The sequence below is a fragment of the Buceros rhinoceros genome, unplaced genomic scaffold (assembly GCF_000710305.1).
Source record: "Buceros rhinoceros silvestris isolate BGI_N320 unplaced genomic scaffold, ASM71030v1 scaffold12730, whole genome shotgun sequence".
Taxonomy (NCBI): domain Eukaryota; kingdom Metazoa; phylum Chordata; class Aves; order Bucerotiformes; family Bucerotidae; genus Buceros; species Buceros rhinoceros.
Window position 1 is genome coordinate 17,238 of NW_010390229.1, and position 19,459 is coordinate 36,696.

At 40.9% G+C, this 19,459-nt stretch overlaps 1 protein-coding gene across 1 annotated transcript in view; it reads left to right on the plus strand.

The window, feature by feature from the left end:
• MOB3B (MOB kinase activator 3B) overlaps positions 1–13,730 on the plus strand; it is a gene marked incomplete at its 3' end in the record, with an annotated part of 26,192 nt that extends 12,462 nt beyond the window's left edge. Inside the window, exons 2-3 of the mRNA XM_010137018.1 lie at positions 13,022–13,224; positions 13,665–13,730. Coding sequence (XP_010135320.1) covers positions 13,022–13,224; positions 13,665–13,730 — 269 coding nt within the window. The remainder of the gene's footprint in view (positions 1–13,021; positions 13,225–13,664) is intronic.
• Between the last annotated feature and the right edge of the window lie 5,729 nt (positions 13,731–19,459).

A 19,459-nucleotide genomic window follows, 5' to 3' on the forward strand; every position in this document is an offset into this window, starting at 1 on the left:
GGGACAATTAACTTTCCTACTGTTGCTTTACTTTTGGAATTAGGTATGCTGTGTGACCCTGACAATCTGTCTTGTTTCTTTAATCAATTGACCCAGACATTATTATTATTAGTGAAATCCATCTCCTTGATAACCTTTGTGTCAGTATTCATCTCCCTTTCCTCACACCCTGTATGTTTTTCATGTGGCCCTTTCCCAGCTGTGTGTCTGTGTTTTGACATCTGTGTGGATGAGTGGTCATGATAACATGTTGGCTGTAGCCAACAGAAAAGGATTTCAAAGAACTGTGTCTATTTTCAGAAGACCCATCATCATAGAGTCATTTACTTGTGTACGTTAGTTTCTCTTTCTCCAGAAAATTTCTTTCAGGATGACTTGATTTTTTTTACTCACTTTTGATGCCTTATCACATTAACCAGCTCAGTTTACCTAGTATGTAGAAGCTTTTTCTGGTTTGTTTGGGGTTTTTTTAAGAACCAACAGAATTGAAGAACACTGTATATGAAAGGTTTTCCCTGTGTTATCTATATTTGATTAATCCCCTTGAAAAAATGGTCTCTTGGTCATGGTAGAATTATGATACTCGCATGCTAAAAGCTGATTTACAGTCTGTTTACCGCATAGATGTTTTCAGGATGCACTACTAAGCACTGAGCACAGCTGCAGTATTTCCATTGAACTTTCTGGTATAAAAAGGAGAATGTGAAGCATCTCTAGAAATATTGAAGAGAGAAACCCAAGTGCAAAATATGTAGCCTCATCAGTCAGCTTACAGATCAACCTTCCAGATCCACTTACTCTCTAATTTAAATTAACGGTTTTCAGTTAAATTTAAGCAGTTCAAAATGAGAACAATTGAAACTGTCTTTTTCTGGCAAAATTTCTGTGTAACAAAGAAGGACAATTTCTTCCCTTCTGATTTGTAATCACTTTAGAAACCCCATAGTTTGGAAGGAAAAAAGAGATAACATGAAGGTAGCTTGCCTAAACTATTTTTTGAGTATGCGATTCCATTAAAGCATCACATTTTGGAAGTCAGAAAGCTCAGGTGCGTCAGTAAAAATAAAAATTGTTTAATGTAGGGACAACTAATGGCAAAATACTGTTGCCCATTTTACGTCTTTTCTCTTAAAAGGGGTGGATATAAGGACAGGCTTAATATTAAGTGTAGAAGTTAGGGCTTTGTAAAATCACAGTTACATCCCACCTGCTTTGTGCTTTCTTTCCGTTTTCATTCTGTCTTTTGCTCTACTTCCTTTATGTTTTTCTTGTGTTAACACCAAAATATTGGTCCATGCAAGTGGTGGATTATAAAGCTCTCTTTCACTCTTGCTGGCATCTAAGGCTGGCCCTTCTCCTCCTCTTGATGTCTTGAATAAAAGACTTTATAGAGTCAAATTATTTGTCTAACAGTCTGATATGTTTTTCAAGCTCTACCACATTTCTTTATTATATTTGTGAATTTTTTTATGTCTGTGAATTTATTTAGCATTTTGTTTGCCCTCAACTCTTAGATGATGAAAATACCTTATTCTGACAAAACAGGAAAAAAAAAAACTACCGGTATTTTTTCTTAGACACTTTTAGATCTACTTTACATATTTTGAATGTGAGGATTGGCAAAACTGTATCTCATATAATGATGTTATCCTTATCCTTCTAACCCCCACAATGAGATAGAAATAAGCAGGATATACTGAAATGGCCGTGAAATTTAACTTCTACTGCAGTATACTGAAAATTAATGTTTTCTGATACCTGGATGATCTGTGTAGATAAATGCACGTCTGCTGAGAACTGGAAAAGAAAAAATGAGGTTGCTCCACCACAGATTTGCAAAAAGGACAACTGTAGTTCACCTCAAAAATACAAGCCCCAGGAAGGAATAGAATATTATTCTGCATTGAGACTTTCTGCATAGAGCTTCACAATATACACATATGTATATATATATATATATTCTTCAGTTTGCCTAGTTGTTACGTGATACTCTCCATAGTAGCAGCAACAGTTCTATTGAGGCTTACTGTGACTCAGGGATAGTCTAGAGGAGCTTTAAAACTGTAGCAAAGATTTTTTGTAAAGGACCAGCCATAGCAATTGTTGAATGAATGTTCGAACACACAGTGGGGTCAACGTGATGTCTGTGTGTGCTCTTCAGTCATCTTGTACGGAAACTTAAACACATCTTAAAAGGCACGTTTTGACTTAACCTTCAGTCTGTCTTAATAACTGAAAAAGAGCAGATTTTTCAACTAATATCTTTTGTTTAGTTTGCTGGATTCTCTCTTTAGTGTTGATGTTTCAAATGTTTTTTTCTGCAGAATCAAGATGGCTCAAACCTTGCATTTAGTTTTGGCATAGATATTAAAAGATTTTGTGATTACATGTATATAAATCTAGCCCAACTTCTCACATAGCCAAATGATTCCAGAAGCTTAAGTTCTGCAAGAAGAACATCCATGTAGGAGCGCTTGTGAAAGTTCCCTATAGCCCCCAATCTTCTAAGCTGTTGGAGAGGTGTGGGCGCAAAGTCATTTTTTAATGTCCTGCAACCTTCACAATTTTTGGAATATACTGACCACGCCTCAGGATTGGTAAACACATTGTCCTGGCAATAATCCCACTGAAAAAATTCCTATACTGAAAAAAGTCTTTTGAATCAGGAGCAGGAGTGGATGCCTCTGATCATGGTGATGCTTTCATGGGAAAAATAAACTGATTAACGATGACCTTAAGTCAGAGAAGAGCAATGCAGTTCTATCCGTTGGGTTCAGGGTAAACCTAACTCTTCCCGTAACCAGAAATTTAGAAACTCTACTAGAATATTTAATAATGGACGATCTATACTGATACAGTGCTGCTCTTGAACATTTTTTCATATTTACTAATTTTGTTAATACAAAAGATGAAACAATGAGTGGATTCTTATTCTTGGTATAGCCAGGAAGAATGGCTTGATGTGAAGTTCGGCACTCTGTGTATTGAACAATACACTGTAGTATTAAGTCTGTTTTGTCCAAATGCAGTATAACAGCCGTCTTTTTCTTCTTACCACTTCTGTCTAGGTTTTTACCGTCAATATAGCGTGTTTGTTGCAGGAGTTTTTTGAACATTTTCCTTTTAATGTCACTATTTTCTAGCACATATCCATGCTGAATCTGACTGGTGGCTCTTAGAGCCTCAATACTTGTTGTCAGGCTGGTTTATTCAGTCTCGTGAACATCTAGTGTTTTAAGACACACTGAAATGGAAATGCTGAGAGTGAGAGGAATATTTAAGAGACTAGTATTGATGCTGTCTGAAGTATTTTAGAAATCAAAAATACAAACAACTGTCTTGTAAGTAAGCAGGAAGAAGTAAGAAATCGGTTTTCTCTATGATTTATGAATGTTTTTTGTTGCATGGAAGAGCCAGCATGAGCCCAACACTTACGAGTACTCTTCAAAATGCAAGTGGAACCCTTTTGAAGGTCTGTCCTTTCCTGCCAACATGCTGACCTGTCAGAACTCTGCTAGTAACCATGTATCAGAGGGGTGGTTCTGTAGTAGTTTGAAGCTCCCTATTCAGTGTCTTGGTAGTCCTTCTTCAGAAATGTACAGCTGACTTCACTACAGGTGCTGCGAGTTAATTTGTCTTTGGCAGCGCTGTCTATGATGTAGATGCTCTGCCTCTTACACAGTTCATTGGTGCCCAGAGCCTAAATGCACAAACTCAAAGCCTGCAAGCACAAAAGAGGTGGAAACTAGCACCTGTGCTACCGTGTGCCTACTTCTTGAAGGTGCTTAAGGATAATTGCTGAACCTAGACCACATTCACTCATCATCCTGCTTTACAGACAGGAAATTTTGAGTGTCCAGATTCATAAAGCTGCCAGCTCTCTGGCGGGTTATACACAGGAGTTTTATCTGTCCTTCAGTGTCATAGCTTTAAGGCTGGATCAGCACTTCCAATCTTCCACTAAAGTTCCCTTGCACTCTGCTATATAATTGTCTTTTTTACTTACATTCTACTGCAAAACAGTAGAAAGAAATTTGAGTGTCCTTAGCTCTACAAATACCACCAAAACCCCCAAATAATATATAGAATGCAGACATCACTGCCTTCTTGGGGTCTGCTCTGAAACAAAAACAGTCACCACCTCCAGGCATGTGCTGAGTGTTCCTCGGTGGAAAGCTGGATATCCTGGTTAGTGTTTGAATATCAATTAGTGTTTAAATGGGAGGGAGGGACTGACCTTTTCCACTAGGACAGTTCTGAGAGAACAAGGGGAGCAAAACTTCAGGTGCCTGGGGAAGTCCTTGCTTTAGAAAGGGCATGGATTGGCAGCAACTGGTGACAGAGTAGCTCACGTTGCAGTTACAGACTTCTGTATCTGGCTTGGCTCTCTGGTCTTTTGAGAGTGCTTAAGTGTGCTGGAAGGAGTTGCTTGGTTCTTTTTTCTTCAGCTGGTGGGTTCATTCAATTTTACAACCCTTTAACAGTTGTAAAAACAGAGTAGTAAAAAACATCTGTTGTGTTACCCCCAGATCTGATGTTATAAAAGGGAAAATAGTTAAACATGTAAAAGCAGTTTCAAAAGCCCCAACTGGCTCTTGCTTGTCAGCCTGCAGAATTCTATCCTAAGATGCTGGACAGTATTCCAGGCTGTGCTGTTGTAAATCAGGATTACCTTAAGTAAAGTCAGGGACCAAGATTCTGTTACTGGGTCATTTTGCTCTTTAGTTTTCTGGATCAGCACTTCCAATCTTCCACTAAAGTTCCCTTGCACTCTGCTATATAATTGTCTTTTTTACTTACATTCTACTGCGGAGAAAAATAACTTGTTTAAAACTTCTAAATCCCCTCTCCAAGGAACTGCCGATGTGCGCTGGGGGTATTCTCATGCACATACAAGATTCCTAAGTCAGCACAGATATCGAAGGACCAGAAAATTACTAGCATTAGGAGAGACAAGGGCTGTGATCTGAGGTCTTAGAACTGCCTGAATGTTACTTCTAATGATCCCCTGAAAAGGAATTTAGCACAGTAATCATCCAAAAGGCTAAGGAGCATCTCCATCCTCTACTGGATGTGGGGGGAAACATAGTGACCAAGGATGAGGAAAAGGCTAAGATACTGAATGCCACCCTTGCCTCAGTGTTTAAGACCAGTTTTCTCTGAGTGCCCAGCTCCCTGCTCTGGATGAGAGGAAAGGGGAGCAGAGTGAAGCCCCCATAATCCAAGAGAAAATCGTAAGTGACCTGTTGCACCACTTAGATATCTACAGGTCTGTGGGGCTGGATGGGATCCACCTTAGGGTACTAAAGGAGCTGGTGGAAGTGCTCGATTTGATGGCTCGTCACAGGTGGTGTTCCCCAGGGCTCAGTACTGAGGCCTGTTCTCTTTAATATCTTTATCAATAATCTGGATGAGAGGATCATCTCAACTTCAGTAGGTTTTCAGATGACACCAGATTAGGTGGGTGTGTTGATCTGCTTGGAGGTGGGGAGGCTGTACAGAGGGATCAGGAGAGGCTGGATTGATGGGCTGAGGCCCATCAGTTGCAAAGGCCAAGTGCCAAGTCCTGCACTTGAGTCACAACAGCCCCTGCAATCCTACAGGCCTGGAGAAGAGTGGCTGGAAACTGCCTTGCAGTAAAGGACCTGGGTGTGTTTGTCAACAGCCAGCTGAGTATGAGCCAGCAGTGTGCCTAGGTGGCCAAGAATGCCACTGGCATCCTGGCTTGTATCAGCAGGAGGGAAGGGATTGGCACTGGTGAGGCCACACCTCAAATACTGTGTCCAGTTTTGGACCCCTCCCTCCAAGAAGTTCATTGCGGTGCCAGAGTGTCTCCAGAGAAGAGCAACAAAGCTGTGAAGGGTCTAGAGTACAAGTCCCAAGAGGAGCTGCTGAGGGAACTCGGGTTGTTTACCCTGGAGAAAAGGAGCCTGAGGGGAGACCTTGTTGCTCTCTACACCTCCCTGAAAGGAGGTTGTAGTGCGGTGTGAGTTGGTCTCTTCTCCCAAGTAACAAGTGATAGGACAAGAGGAAATGGCCTCACTTAGCACTAGGGCAACTTCTGTTTGGATATTAGGAAAAATTTCTCTACAGGGTGGTAAAGCAGTGGAACAATCTGCCCGGGGCAATGGTGGAGTCCCCATCACTAGAAGTGTTTAAAAGACATGTAGAAGTAGTGCTGAGGGACATGGTTTAGTGGTGACCTGGCAGTGCAGGGTTAACGGCTGGACTTGACCTTAAAGGGCTCTTTCACACACAATGGTTCTCTGATTCTCTGTTCCTTTTGTCATATTAACCTTTCAACTGCAGTTACTTGTTAATGTCATGCCCTGAATTTTGGCAACTTTGCCACTGTTTTTCAGTTAACTGCTGGAGCGTCTGGGTTTTGGGGACAAGAGGCTGTTTTGTCTTATTCCAAGTGCATTTCCAAGACCGTGCTGCTTGCTGCCTGTGTTCATATTGTTGTGTTCATATTGTTCGTATTGTTGAAACCTGCTCATATTGTTGTGTTCATATTGTTCATATTGTTGAAACCTGCTGCATCAGTAACCCCAAGAGGGGCTCCTAGAACAGCATGTTTCTTCCTGTGTCCCTGTGAAATTAATGGGGTACCAGAATGTTTTTTTCCTGAAAACATCAGAAGTTAATAACATAACTAAAAGCTATGCTGGCCAGTGGTGCACTCAAAAGCATCAAAAGCCAAAACCATGTCATCACCCAGAAATTGTCAGGCCATGGTAAGTATTGTAGGAACAAAGCTATTAACAAACCTCTGCCAGGTGGGGAGGCAAGTTTTTCCATTAATATCTTGGCCAGGCTCCACTGTTCATACATACTTTTTCCTTGTGTTCACTGATTGGGTTAATAAGCTCTCTGTTATGCTGTTGTTCTGCCAAATGGCTGCTATATTCTCTGTCCCAGAAGAGGCTGCATTCTGTTCACCTGTACTGTAGTTTCTGCTAAGGCAAGGAGAGCTCTAAATTACTCTAGTGGATCTCCAAGCCTATTTTAGGCTGTGTATAATATGTGTGTATATATTAATGACATGAAAAGTTGTTCACATGCAATGCTCCAACGAATCTCACTTTGTTACTATGGTGAAGATGGGATCTTCCAGATGAGTTACACTGTCACACAACAATGACTCTGCAGCTTTTTATGGCATTCAGTGTTCTCATTGCCTTGAAGGCCTCCAGAACTATTCTGACGATTTTATCAGACTGATATTGCCTGTTTCTCTTCCACAACAGCAGAAGTAGAAGTAATAAGTAACAGGATGGATGTCACATTGTAGTCAGGAACAGCCATTGTAAAATTTGCTTCAAATCCAAGGGATCTGGCTTACGCAGTATGAGGATTTAAGTCCCTCTGTCCTCTGATGTCAGGGAGTCATTTCAGGTGCTTTGCATACTTAGGTGTTTTGCAGTATTTGTATTGTAAGACACCTCTTCTGGTATAATTAACTAAATTGCAAAATCTAGTGCCTTCACCTGCTTCTTGATAAACAGCAGCAAGGAGAGCTGATCTGGAAGTCCAGGTAGTGCAAAGTCTCAAACAATTTTCTGGTTTGTATTCTGTTCTGTTTAGCGTTCTCTCCAGACAGCACGAGTAGTTTTGTTGAAGGTCAGACAGTGGGTCTGTGTGCTGATTTATTTGCTCAAGAGTAACACTGTTAGAGGCAATCGGATTTGAAAAGATAGAAAGACTCAGTTTTGCTTAGAAAGCCATATAATCTCAGGTGTTTCCCTTTCTTCTGCTCTCTCTGATACAAGAACAGAAAGAAGGGCGATGTCGGGAGGATGTAGTGTGTGGTAGTCTAGTTTATCTGTAATATTTTGCAGCTGTTTGCTTATTTATGTGAGGATCAAAGTCTGGCAAAACTGACATTGTTTTTATTGGCCTTGAGACAGACACTTTCTTGACTAACACGCTGAGATAACATTAAACAACTTCTTGGATCAGGATAGGTGTTTTGCAGCAAAGCTTGCAGGAACAGTGGAGAGCATCTTTTGCAGATTTTTGTGCTTGGGCAGAAGGACAACATGGAGGGAGAAGGGGAGGAAGCATTTGGTTCAGGTGCCTTCTCCGAGTTGTTAATTTTTGATGACACTGTTTTCTTGCTCCTTATTATAAAACTGAAAAAAATCTTACTACATCAGGTCGGTATGCTTTTAAGCTCTGTTGACAATAGTGTAGTGTCAACCCTTTTGCCAGTGGAGAAGGGAGCCTCTCTTTTTTCCCACATGTATTTTTAAAAAAGAATGAATTACAATTGTGGCCTGTAAAAAGATTTTCAAAGGTGCAGCAAAATTTCTATGCACAATTTACCAGCTTCCCTTGAGTAAAGCAAGACTTCAGATATGGGTATCACACAGATATCGAAAGTCAAAAATGCTCGTATGTCTAGAATCAGAGAGGATTAACTGGGCAGTCATTTTCATTGTATGTTACGGGCAGGAGTGTGAGCCAATCCAAAAACAGCATGTAACATTACAGGAAAAAAATCTGGGTTGTTCTCTGTGGCTCCTCAGCACGGACTTTCTGGGACCATATACTTTCTGACTCTTGCCTATAGATAATGAATCAGGCAACAAAGTCAAAGCCTTCTGTTTCCTCTCTAACCTGTGCAGCTGACCTACTTCAGGGGAGGTTGTGGTACATGTTGAAGTAAGAATACTTGAGATTGTCATCAAATAAGATGGACTTTTTGCCTGTTGCATTCATCTCAGAGTTTTAGTTGCCCTCCTTTATTCCCACCTCATTTAGTTTCTTTAATGGTTAGTCTCTCTCTGTCTTATCCCACCATTTTTTTGCATCAGAGTTTTTGTATCCTCCGGGTTTAAATAAGGACCTTCATCATGGCATTAAAACATCTGTGTTTCAAAACAGTGGACCATTAACTTACTGCTAATCACTGCACAAGATGGTCAGCAGACTTTTCCATGTTATTGTTACCAGCCTTTTGAGCAGATAGCAGTCGTAACTACTTTTGGGGAGGGAAAGCCGTGAGAGGAGAGGGCTGTGACACTGTCTGCAATTGTTGTGTGTGTGTAATACTCAAAAGAAATAGAGGATATCAGTGGCTTGACTTACTTTGTTAGCACTGTGTGTTATGTCCATTTGGTGATGGATAGACTCAATATGGATGCTCACTCCAGTACAGGAGCAAATCACCTGGTAGCAAATTAAGGATGTATAAGGACTGAAGTCAATAGCCTAACGGTGAGCTGTGGCTATAAGGCTGTTTTCAAAAAGAGGAAACTACCTCTATTTTCCAGTGGATTTCCAACGTGATAACTCTGTGGGGCTAGTTGAGTATTGGAAGTTGCAGAGTCCTGCTCATGTAAGGACTAGCCTTTTCTAGCAAATCATCAGAAGGAAAAATATCAAGCGAGTGAGGGGAGGTTGGACACAGGTGAAATGACATGGATGTTCTATGCTGCTTTGGTACATCTGTCACCAGGGTACATGGGTGCAGCTTTTCTGCAGGAGGAGGCATCTGTTGCTACAGCGCTGGCAGGTGCAGCACAAACTCCAGAGAGGTATTTCATTGTCATCTTTGTATTCCATTGCCTTTTAGTAATCGTAAATCAGGAATCTAATATGGTGGTTTTACATTCTGTCTATTTACATTGCAGATAGTAAGACATCTTTCATGGGAATTTTTTTCACTGTAAAAAGAATCAAAAGTTGAAATAAATACTTGGAATTTTGGTGGGGGTTTGTTGGTGTTTTGTTTGGGGGGGGTGGTCCTTTCTCTTCCTCTCCTTGTCTAACTACAGAGTTCTGAGAAAGGAAATATTAAACCTGGATTCCATGTTAAATGAGGGCTTGGAGGAGGAGAAGGCAAAGGCTACTGGGGCTGAGCTAAAGGACAGAGACTCCTTAACAAGTCAAGGATCTATACCTAAGCTAGACCATTCCCAAGAGCCACTCATAATGATGATATTTTGAGGTTCATTTATGTATAACTACAGCAGTTGCAGTGGGAACAGACATTAGGCCAATTTCTGACCTCAGAACATAGATCTAGAATAATTTCATTCTGTTTTTTTACATTTTGGTGGCATCAGGCATTCACTTTGGATTCATTCTACTGTAACTGAGTTCAAAATCCTTTCTGTTCTAGTAGATTTTTTTTCTTCGAGACTGTATTTCTACCATCCTTTTGTCTTATGTTGAACACAAGCTGCAGCAGGTGTATGTTTAAATCAGTGCTGCAGCCGCCTCCATGTGCTCATCGATACCTTGAGGCTGATCAGACTTTGAGTCTCTCTCCTATGTACTCCAGGGATGGACTGGCTGTCAGGCTCTCCAACGCTGAGGGATCCAGCTCAGTGCATAGCTACCAATTGTTTTCAGTGGTACCAGGAGGCACTTTTAAACTGTTTAGGACACCATGTCAGTTCGTAAACCAATTTTTGGAGGCAGGAAGGGGAGAGAAGTCAAGAGCCATTGTGGATTCTGCTGTACGCAGGTGATAAAACTGTGATAGCGGCCATGTTTCACTGTTTAAAGAGTAATGAGCATTTTTGACCTTCTGTATTTGTGTGGTTTAAAGTCTTGCTTTACTCAAGGGAAGCTGGTAAACACTTTGTCAGCTGTGCTTAGAAATTTTGCTGCACCTTTGAAAATCCTTTTACAGGCCACTATCATAATTCATTCTTTTTTAAAAATACACATGGGAAAAAAGAGAGACTCCCTTCTCCATTGGCAAAATTTGAGAAGTTCCACAATGGCAAATGAAGCTACATGGCCTGTCGGAAAACTTACTGCACGTGAGGAGCTGTGGGAACACTGCAAGGTTTTTATGCACACCAGGCTGTTCCGCACAAGCTATTTTTTTCTCTGCATTATTTACATGTCCTCAAATTGACTGCCTAACACATGGAAAAAGCTGTCAGATGGAAGTCCCTGCTCGCAGCAGGAACTGTGCTCTACAGCCTTTGGACTTAGTGCCTGTAACTGTTAAGTGGGAACATGGATTGCAGGGAAGTTAAAGAATCCATCAGCTTTATTTATTCAGCTTGTTTTGATCAGTTAATACTAGTTTTTATGAAAGCGGTTAGTTAGTGATAGTTTTTATGAAAATCTGAAGCAGGTTGCTGATGTAATCATTCCTGAATGTAGCCACACTCTGATGGCTGAATGGCTGGTTAATAATCAAATAACTGGGATTTCAGTTTTGTTTTTTGATAGATTGTTTTTATTTTGCCTTTGAAAATAACAACAATAAGTTATTATAATCCAGGTGTTTGCCTAATTGTGTGGAGTTTTGATTCAAATACTACCAAGGCATCTTGACATGTTATCATTTCTATAGCTTAGCAATGTCTCAGTTCATAGCTTGAGCATTTAGGCCTTCTCTGAGATCTTCCATATTAGCTTTAGCATTGAGATGAATAGATGTGATGACAAAAGCAAACATTTATTAAGAAGATAAAGTAGTTGTGCTTTGATACTTGTGGCTATTCCTTTGGTCCCCAGTTTGTACGTTAGGAGTGAGAAGAGCTGCACTGAATTTCTAAAGCTACTTGAAATTACATCAAAAGGGTTTGCCGCTAATGAACCAAGTACAGCTCCAAAAAACCCAAGACACAAGACACTTTCTCATGTTATCTGTGCCTCAGATGGCAAATGTAGTGGCAGTTCAGGGACATAGTGAGCAGGACACTTCTGTGTGCTGATGTGATTCCTCACTCACGTGCTAACAGACACAGCAGTGTTCACATCCACAGTGGATATAACCTGTTACCTCCTTGGCCAGGGAGTCCAGAATAAGGCATGTATTTCTGTTGATGGGACCCAGACTGGTTACAGCCACAGTTCATAATTTATGTAGTCTGTAATAAAAGATCTGTTTTCAGTATGGAAGTTCTCACTTTATATCCTCAAGTTCCCCTCAGTGAAAGTGGGCAATTCGTCCATTAATTTGTCTCTCTGATGTGTGCTAAGCAGTATTTAACAGAAGACAAAAATTTTAAAACTAGGAAGTTTGCAACAGTATTAATTTAATATCTCCATGTTCTTTCTACAAATAATTAATGTTTTTCTTATTAAGAGCATGAGCTAGGCTTTTAGGGAGTATAGGACTGGTTAGCTGTGAGGTTGGTTTTTTTAAAGAAGCAGTAACTACAGTTACTGTATTTCAAACCTGACTGAAGCTTGAACTGCATCTAAAAAATCAGGAGGATGTGCCACAAAGCAAAGTAGCAGTAGAGTTTCAAGCATGGCACTAAAGTCATCAGGTCTGAGGCGCAATCATAGAAGGAGACAAACCCTTCAAGCTTTTTGGGACAGATCAGTGGTACACAATGCTGTGCAAGATCAGTCTTTCATGAAGGGCAGTTTGGAAGGAATTGCTACCACATTATAGATGCCTGGCTGTTTGCTTGCAAATGTGGCTTTTGCTGCTGCTTTGGAGTCTCCAGCTGCACAGTGGTGCAACTTCTAAGGTATTTTGGAGGACCTGTTCGTTCAAGAGTTTTTCTATTAAAAGAGCAGTCAGATTGATACACATAACTGGGAGGAAGGTGAAAGCAAAGGGGTCTGTCCTTCAGTCAGTTATTTCAAAGTCATTATTAAATTTGATGCTGTGAAATGCCACTATTGAATAAGATGAGCAGAAGAGTGTCTAGCACTTCTAGGACGAGTTCTGTATGTGTCAGTATGGGGAACAGCCATCTCAGGAGGTAAAGCCATTGTTAATGGGACAGTGTGCATTACAGTCAAAATCACTCTTCTGAATACTACAATACTGGATGTTTCTTCATTAAATGAAATTATTCAGGGGAAAAGGACCAGTACCTGTTGGTTTTGAACCATTAAAGTTGCTTAGGTATTTGATTTTTTCGGTGCTGGCAGTCAGATAAATGTACGCATTAAATGATCTACTGGATTGGAAAGGAGGCCTAGGAAGTCACAATCTAGTTTGCGGTTAGAAACTCATGCTCTGCTCCAAAGCTATTGGCTTGGTAGGATAACAGGATGGTTATGACAACCCTGTCTTCTCTATTCACAGGTGTTCCCTTTCCAAAGAACTTCGTTCAGATCTGCAAGAAGATACTCTGCCGACTTTTCCGGGTGTTTGTTCACGTCTACATCCATCACTTTGACCGCATCATTCTTATGGGGGCTGAAGCCCATGTCAATACCTGTTACAAGCATTTCTATTACTTTGTGACAGAGCTCAACCTCATAGACCGCAAAGAACTTGAGCCTTTGGTAAGTGTGGGGTCTGAGGGGAGGCTCTTGGAAATTTTGCTCCTCCCTTCACTGAGCCTTTCCTGCACTTGTTGCACTGCGTTTCCTCTGGGAATAAGGTCTGTGTCTGAACACAGGCAATTTAAGGGTATGAAGTCTTGCCTCTGTCCATAGACCCATTCCATCTGCTGCAGTATTGGTGAGGTGCTCATCAGGTTCAGTAGAAGGAGAAAAGTGCAATGTATTTTTTATGGAAAAATACAAGGTGAGAATTCTGCCATTTAAAATCAGAATTTCATTTGACTTTTGCTTCTTCCTCTACGATATATTTTATATGTAATTTCATTCTGTCTTTTTCATGGTCAGTAACAGGATGGTACTCACAGCAGTCACTTGAATACATGGGAACAGTGGTCTCTATAAAGGTGAATTGTTGGGGTTTTTTTTTAATCTTTAAGTAGGTGTTTATGAAGGTATTGAGTGTGATAGATCCAGAGCACACTCTGGATCTAAGTGAGACAGATGAGGTGAGACAGAGGTTCAGACAATTAGCAGCATAACAAAACGAAACACTTCCTTTTGGACTGAAATAGATCAAAAGTAAGTTCATTGTTTCCAAAAGTAAGGCTGCAGAAATAGAAATGCTTTTGCTGTTGATTGCAAATGCAAATAAAATCAAAGTGTAAGCAGAGAAGGAAAAGTAAGGCACAATTCAGAAACCCTCACTTTGGGCTTTTAGCCAGCTTTAAAATGGATCAGGGCAGCACTTCTCCATGGGTCAGAGTTTGGAAGATACTGTGTTGTGCAGGTTGTTGATGAAGTGCTAGAATCACTGGGATTTTTTTTTTCCTACAGGATGACAGAACTGCTGAGGTTGGCTGGCACCTATAGATATGTAGTCCAAATCACTGCTCAAAGCCATGTCATCTAGAGACGGCTGCCCAGGACCTTGTCAGGTTTTCCGTTGTTCCACATAAAGACACATTGTAGGGAGGTGTATAGCGTAGTTGATATGAAAAACTTTTGAAAGTGTGGTAGAGTGGTGTTTGCCTGCATTTCTGCAGGACTTGGAGCTGTTTTGGGTGAGGTATGTGTATATGCTTATACTGATTAAAGGAGAGCCTGTGAAGTGAGACAAAATGGATGGTCTTGTTTTCAGCAGATGACAAGGCCTGCTGAAAGACACTGCTTATGGCATGTATTGATAACTTGCAATGGATTTGTGGTTTCCTTCTAGATAGGAAAACTTAATATGCCATCTAAATGGGTCCTAAGAGATAGAGGGAGGCCCTGCAAAAGACAACTTCCTTGCAAGACTAGTGATCCTAAGTTCATTGTAGCTGTTAAATGCTGGGGATGTGTCACAAGAAAGATACAAGGCAGGATATCTCAGAGGTAGGAGGAGAGGTGATCTTAAGGCTGTTACAAGAGCATTGCTTGTTTTGGCATACAGAGAGCACAAGAATGATTTAATGCTCTAGTGGGTGGTTAGCAATATTCCTTCACTAAGCAGTCAGACGAAAGATTTGGGCCAGAATGGTGCAGAGGGCAGCCGAAGTCCAGCAGCAGAGCAAGCTAGGAGCATGCTCCAACCAGTGCATGCTTTCCCCTTCCATTCTAGCATTCCCTCCCTTCACAAAATTATCCTTAAGATCATTGTATGATGCAGTATTACTAACTTTGCTGGGGTGTGGGGTCTCTTAGAAGGATGTTTCACCTGCACTAGGAGGCATATGGTAGCAAACTGACAAAACTCTACCTGCTTCCATCTTCCTGTCCTTGGCTGGGTGTCAGCAGTGTGGAAAAGTAGGAAAAAAAAAAAAAAGTCTGTATTTTTTACTTCAGCTGGGCGAAGAGAAGAAGTTGCCAAACAAAAGCAGACATTACGAATAATCTTGAACTTTAATGTGGTAGTTGAGGACAACCTGTGCCCTGCCAGGTTCACTATGGCAGGAAACGAGCCCACATTATCTCCCTTAATTAGAAAATGGACCAAGAGCTGATTAAATAAACAGACCACTACAAGCTCTAATAAACAGGAAGGCAACTGATTTATCAACATAACTTGAAGAAGGGAGAGTAATTGGGGAAGCAGGCAGTAGAAGAGCAGTAATATTAGCCTCCAGGACTTACTCTCTTTGTTTAAAATAGATTTTATCAGCCATTTGCAACCCAGCGCAGCAGTTATAAAATCAAATGAAGCAAATGAGTTGCATAGGGCTCCCCCTCCCATACAGGAGTTGCATAACTTGCTCTTTCTGCACTCAAAGAGGGGGCTGTAGTGTAAAATGCTGAGTATCGTCTTTCCCATTCCCATCACTATGTTAATTTGACAGATCCCTGAGTCTTTCGTAGAGCTGTTTTATATGGGGACGAAAAGGAAGCTGTCACAGTCACTGACCCTGCAGGTGGTCCTGAGGAAAAAAAAGGCATGTCCAATTGGTTAATTTGGGAGAAAAGAAGCATTCTGTAGCATATCTGCCCTTTTCTGTAGCTAACAGGCAGATGAGGCAGTCTGCCCCATGAGAAGACCTTTAAGGCATGCTTCCATGAGGCTATGAGGAAAGAAACTAAAGTTTGGCTTTTAAGATGTGCCATCTGCTTAGTGCTGGCTACCTATGCAACCAGCTTTATTTTCCACTGTCAGTAGTTCACCTTAATTAACTTCTAAGCCTCTTGCCATGATTGAAACGGTCTAGCAAAGTGGTCCCTATTACTTCCATCCCACCCTCACCCGGTGTAGGTGACTGTTTTTATAGGGTGCTTTATACACTTCCTCTGGACGTAATTCCTAGTGACAATCATGATGCAGCTGCCTCAGCACAATAACTTACTGTTCAAATGGCAGCCCAGCTATGCCCCTCTACTTCCTTCCTGTGATCCCTTTTCCCTAACAATAGATTTCATAGTATGTAGGGCTTGAGAAGAAGGCCAGAGTGCTTTATAAGCACATCATGAGCAAAACAGTCTTGATTTGGGGAATTTTACCTAATTTATTGCCAATTAACAAAACCTTTGTTTACAGATCTGGGTATTGAGGGCAAAAAAAAGACAATTAAACAAAACACTTGGTGAAGAAACACCTTTGTTCCCCAGGCTCTAGTTCAGTAAAAACACTTCTCTTCTCCCTTCCGTGTCTCGACTTGCCTTGGTTTTGCTACAGATTGAACTCAGCTACTCCTAATGCCTTTGGTGATGTGAGGAGCCATGCAGGAGCCCTGCTCTTTTGTGGGTTGCCCATGATCCACAGTCCCTTCAAGGGCACTTCCTTCCAAGCCTATGTCTCCAACCACATCCTGAACACCGCCACCAGCCATGTGCCCTGTCCTCTTAGTAGCTGCTGCTTTCTTAAATACCTGTGAGCAGAGGCACCACATGTCTCTGGTTGAAGTTTTGGCAGATTATGGGTTATTGACAGTGCTTTCAGGGGCAGCCGGAGTAGCTGTTCATGGCCTCCTACCATAACAAGTCGCTCCTGAAGCCCATTGTTACCAAAACTCTTGCCAGTTATGCCCAGTAAAAGCACCCTCTGCAATATAAGTCATATGCTTTTTGTTTCCAGTTTTGTAGTGGGTTTCTTTCTTACCTCTGGAATATAGCTCTCTTCATGAGTTTTCCCGTGGAGAGTATAAGAATATTTAGCATTTGACTAAATTTGTGGGCCCAAATTCAGCACAGTTTGCAAAGTACTCTGATGCCACAAACTAAGATTGGTAATAATGGTAAAGCTTGCTCCCACATCAACTTCCTGCCTTCAGCAACAAACTGGATCTTTGACACATACAAAAGGAAAGGGAAAACCAAAACTTCCTGTGTTCCTTAACTTGGTGTTCGCTGATTTGCTTTGCTGTCGCTTTAGGACTTCCACTGGTGAAAACGTGGTGTGCAAGATCCACGCCATCATGCTTCTTTGTCTGTAGACTTCATACGAAACCAGCAGTCCATTAGTCTGGGCTCTGAACTGCAGATCCAGACCCATGTTCACCTTCTCTCCCAGGGTAGATCGAATATCTTCAGAAATGCTTCATAGAACACATCTCTATTGGAGTGTTCCAAATATATGCAACCAGATAGTCCATCGCCCCTTGGGAAAGGTGTAGCTCTTTGTAGTTAAGAAATAACTGAAGACCTGGTTTTAATATATTTTGCTGGGATGGGTCACTTATTAGCTTTTTTTTCCTTTAAGGAATACAAGCTACTATATGCAAGGCAACATAATCCCTTCCAAACAGTTTTTGATTTCTTTAGCTCAACACAGCATAAATCATCATAAATCTGATTTTCCCTCAAGAGAGACGAGTACCTTCTCTGATACGCATCACTTTCCATTACCTCCATCTCAGAAAAGAGAGGCTAACTAGCAGCAATAAGGTACTGCTACGGGTAGAGCAAGTCCCCCATAAAGGAATGTATCATTTCAAAGTGTCTTCTAGCAATCTGGCAGCATCTGGTAACAGAAGTTTCTCTGGTGTAAATAGCAGTCTTTCAAAGAAAAATAATTCCTCCATCCATTCTTCAGTGTGAGGTGGTGGAGTGTCTCTTTTAGCAGTAGCTGGTGACCATCTTCAGGTGCCTGGTTTGGCTAGGTGATTGGAGAGCCTGTGTACTGCTGCATTCCATCCTCAAGAAACCTGAGGATCAGTGCAGCTATAGCATCATGATTTGTAGAAGGGGCAGGGGTGGGGGGCTGGGGGGAATAAAACTTCTGAAAAGCAATACAGTTAATGCCAGAGAGGCATTAAACCACAAAGTGTTCAGTTTTTATTTTTGCTTAACAGGAAGGTTCCCGTCAGAGAGACAGTAGTAAAGAATCCAGCAGCTATCCTTCTTCAGTCATATAATAGCCTTCTGATTCAGAGGCCTTAGAGATTTGTGACTGAATCTCAGTCAAAGCATTTTATCAGATAACAGATAGTTGGTGATGCAACCAAGTCTGCTCCCAACTTCTCAGCATTGGTCTGTTTGTATTGCAATATCTCGTTTTGATTTCCCAAGCTGTGCATTTTAATTTGGCCTATACCTTGTCAGAGTTAAATAAAAAAAAAAACCCACCTAAAAATGTGGTGAGATTTCACTGTTAAATTTGGAAGCCTGAGCATGGTGTAATTCACTGGAAAGAATAAGGTTCCCAAGATTCATTTATGGTTTTTTAAACTTGAGGGGGATGTGGTCCTAGCTCTTTTTCTCACTATTGAGGTTTATTTAGGTTATTAACATAACCTTAAATTGTATCTCTAAAGAGGAGAGATAGGGGAATGTAAAAAAAAAAATACTTGGTCTTTTTGCTCTGCAAATCTGTGTGAGGTCATAGAGGGCCCAAGAATGTGTGCAAGGCTTGCATATTCAAATTTGTGTTCTAATGAAAAATCAAGGTGGCAAACCCAAGTATATTTCATCTCTCCATGGCCTCCCAGTTACAGAACTGTGGGCAGGTCAAGCATTCATGTTGTGCTGATGAGCAGTGGGAGGTGATGCACAAGGAACAGCATGCCACATAGGAAGCAATGAGTCACATGGTTTGAGTGTGTTTGCTTCTTGCAGCTATGAAGAATTGTCAAATGCACACATTTGTTTGGTAGAGATAACCAGTATATACCATTTTTGTATGTTTTTCTGGTTAACCGATGTAGTGTCCTGTTAAGAGAGGAAAGGGTACCTTTTGCACTCTTACAGAAATATCCAAAAATACATTGTAAATCAGTCGGATTCCCAGCAGATTCCTTCATAACTTTGGAAACTATTGATAGGAGTGAAATTTCCCTCAGAGGACAGAGATAAAAGACAGCAGAGTATGGACATCTGCTTTACTCATTCTCCAGAAGTCTTTTTTTAATAAGCCCTGTCCTGTGAAAGCTTTGACCTTTTTCTCAAAAGTAATTTTTTATAAACATTTTGTTTATGAGAACAGAAAGTAATAATTACACTTGAATAAAGAAAAATAGAGAAGGATACTGTTTATGTGTGCTGTTCTGATAACTGTTAAAATGCTGATTTCATTTAGATGCAGATAAAATCAGCCATCGTAGCAAGTGAACAGCACTGGGGCTGGAAGTAATGGCAGTTAGTGGAGCTGAGTGTATGAAAATGGTGAAGCTGGTAATTGCATCCATGAGGATGGAATTCAACTGCAGCATAAGCAAAACCAGGAAGATTTTCTTGTATTATTCTCCATTATTATTAGTGTAAAAGCTTCCATTTGCTTTATAGCATGATTTGCTTCTGCTAACATTTTCATCCAAGTTCATCCATGTTCTGC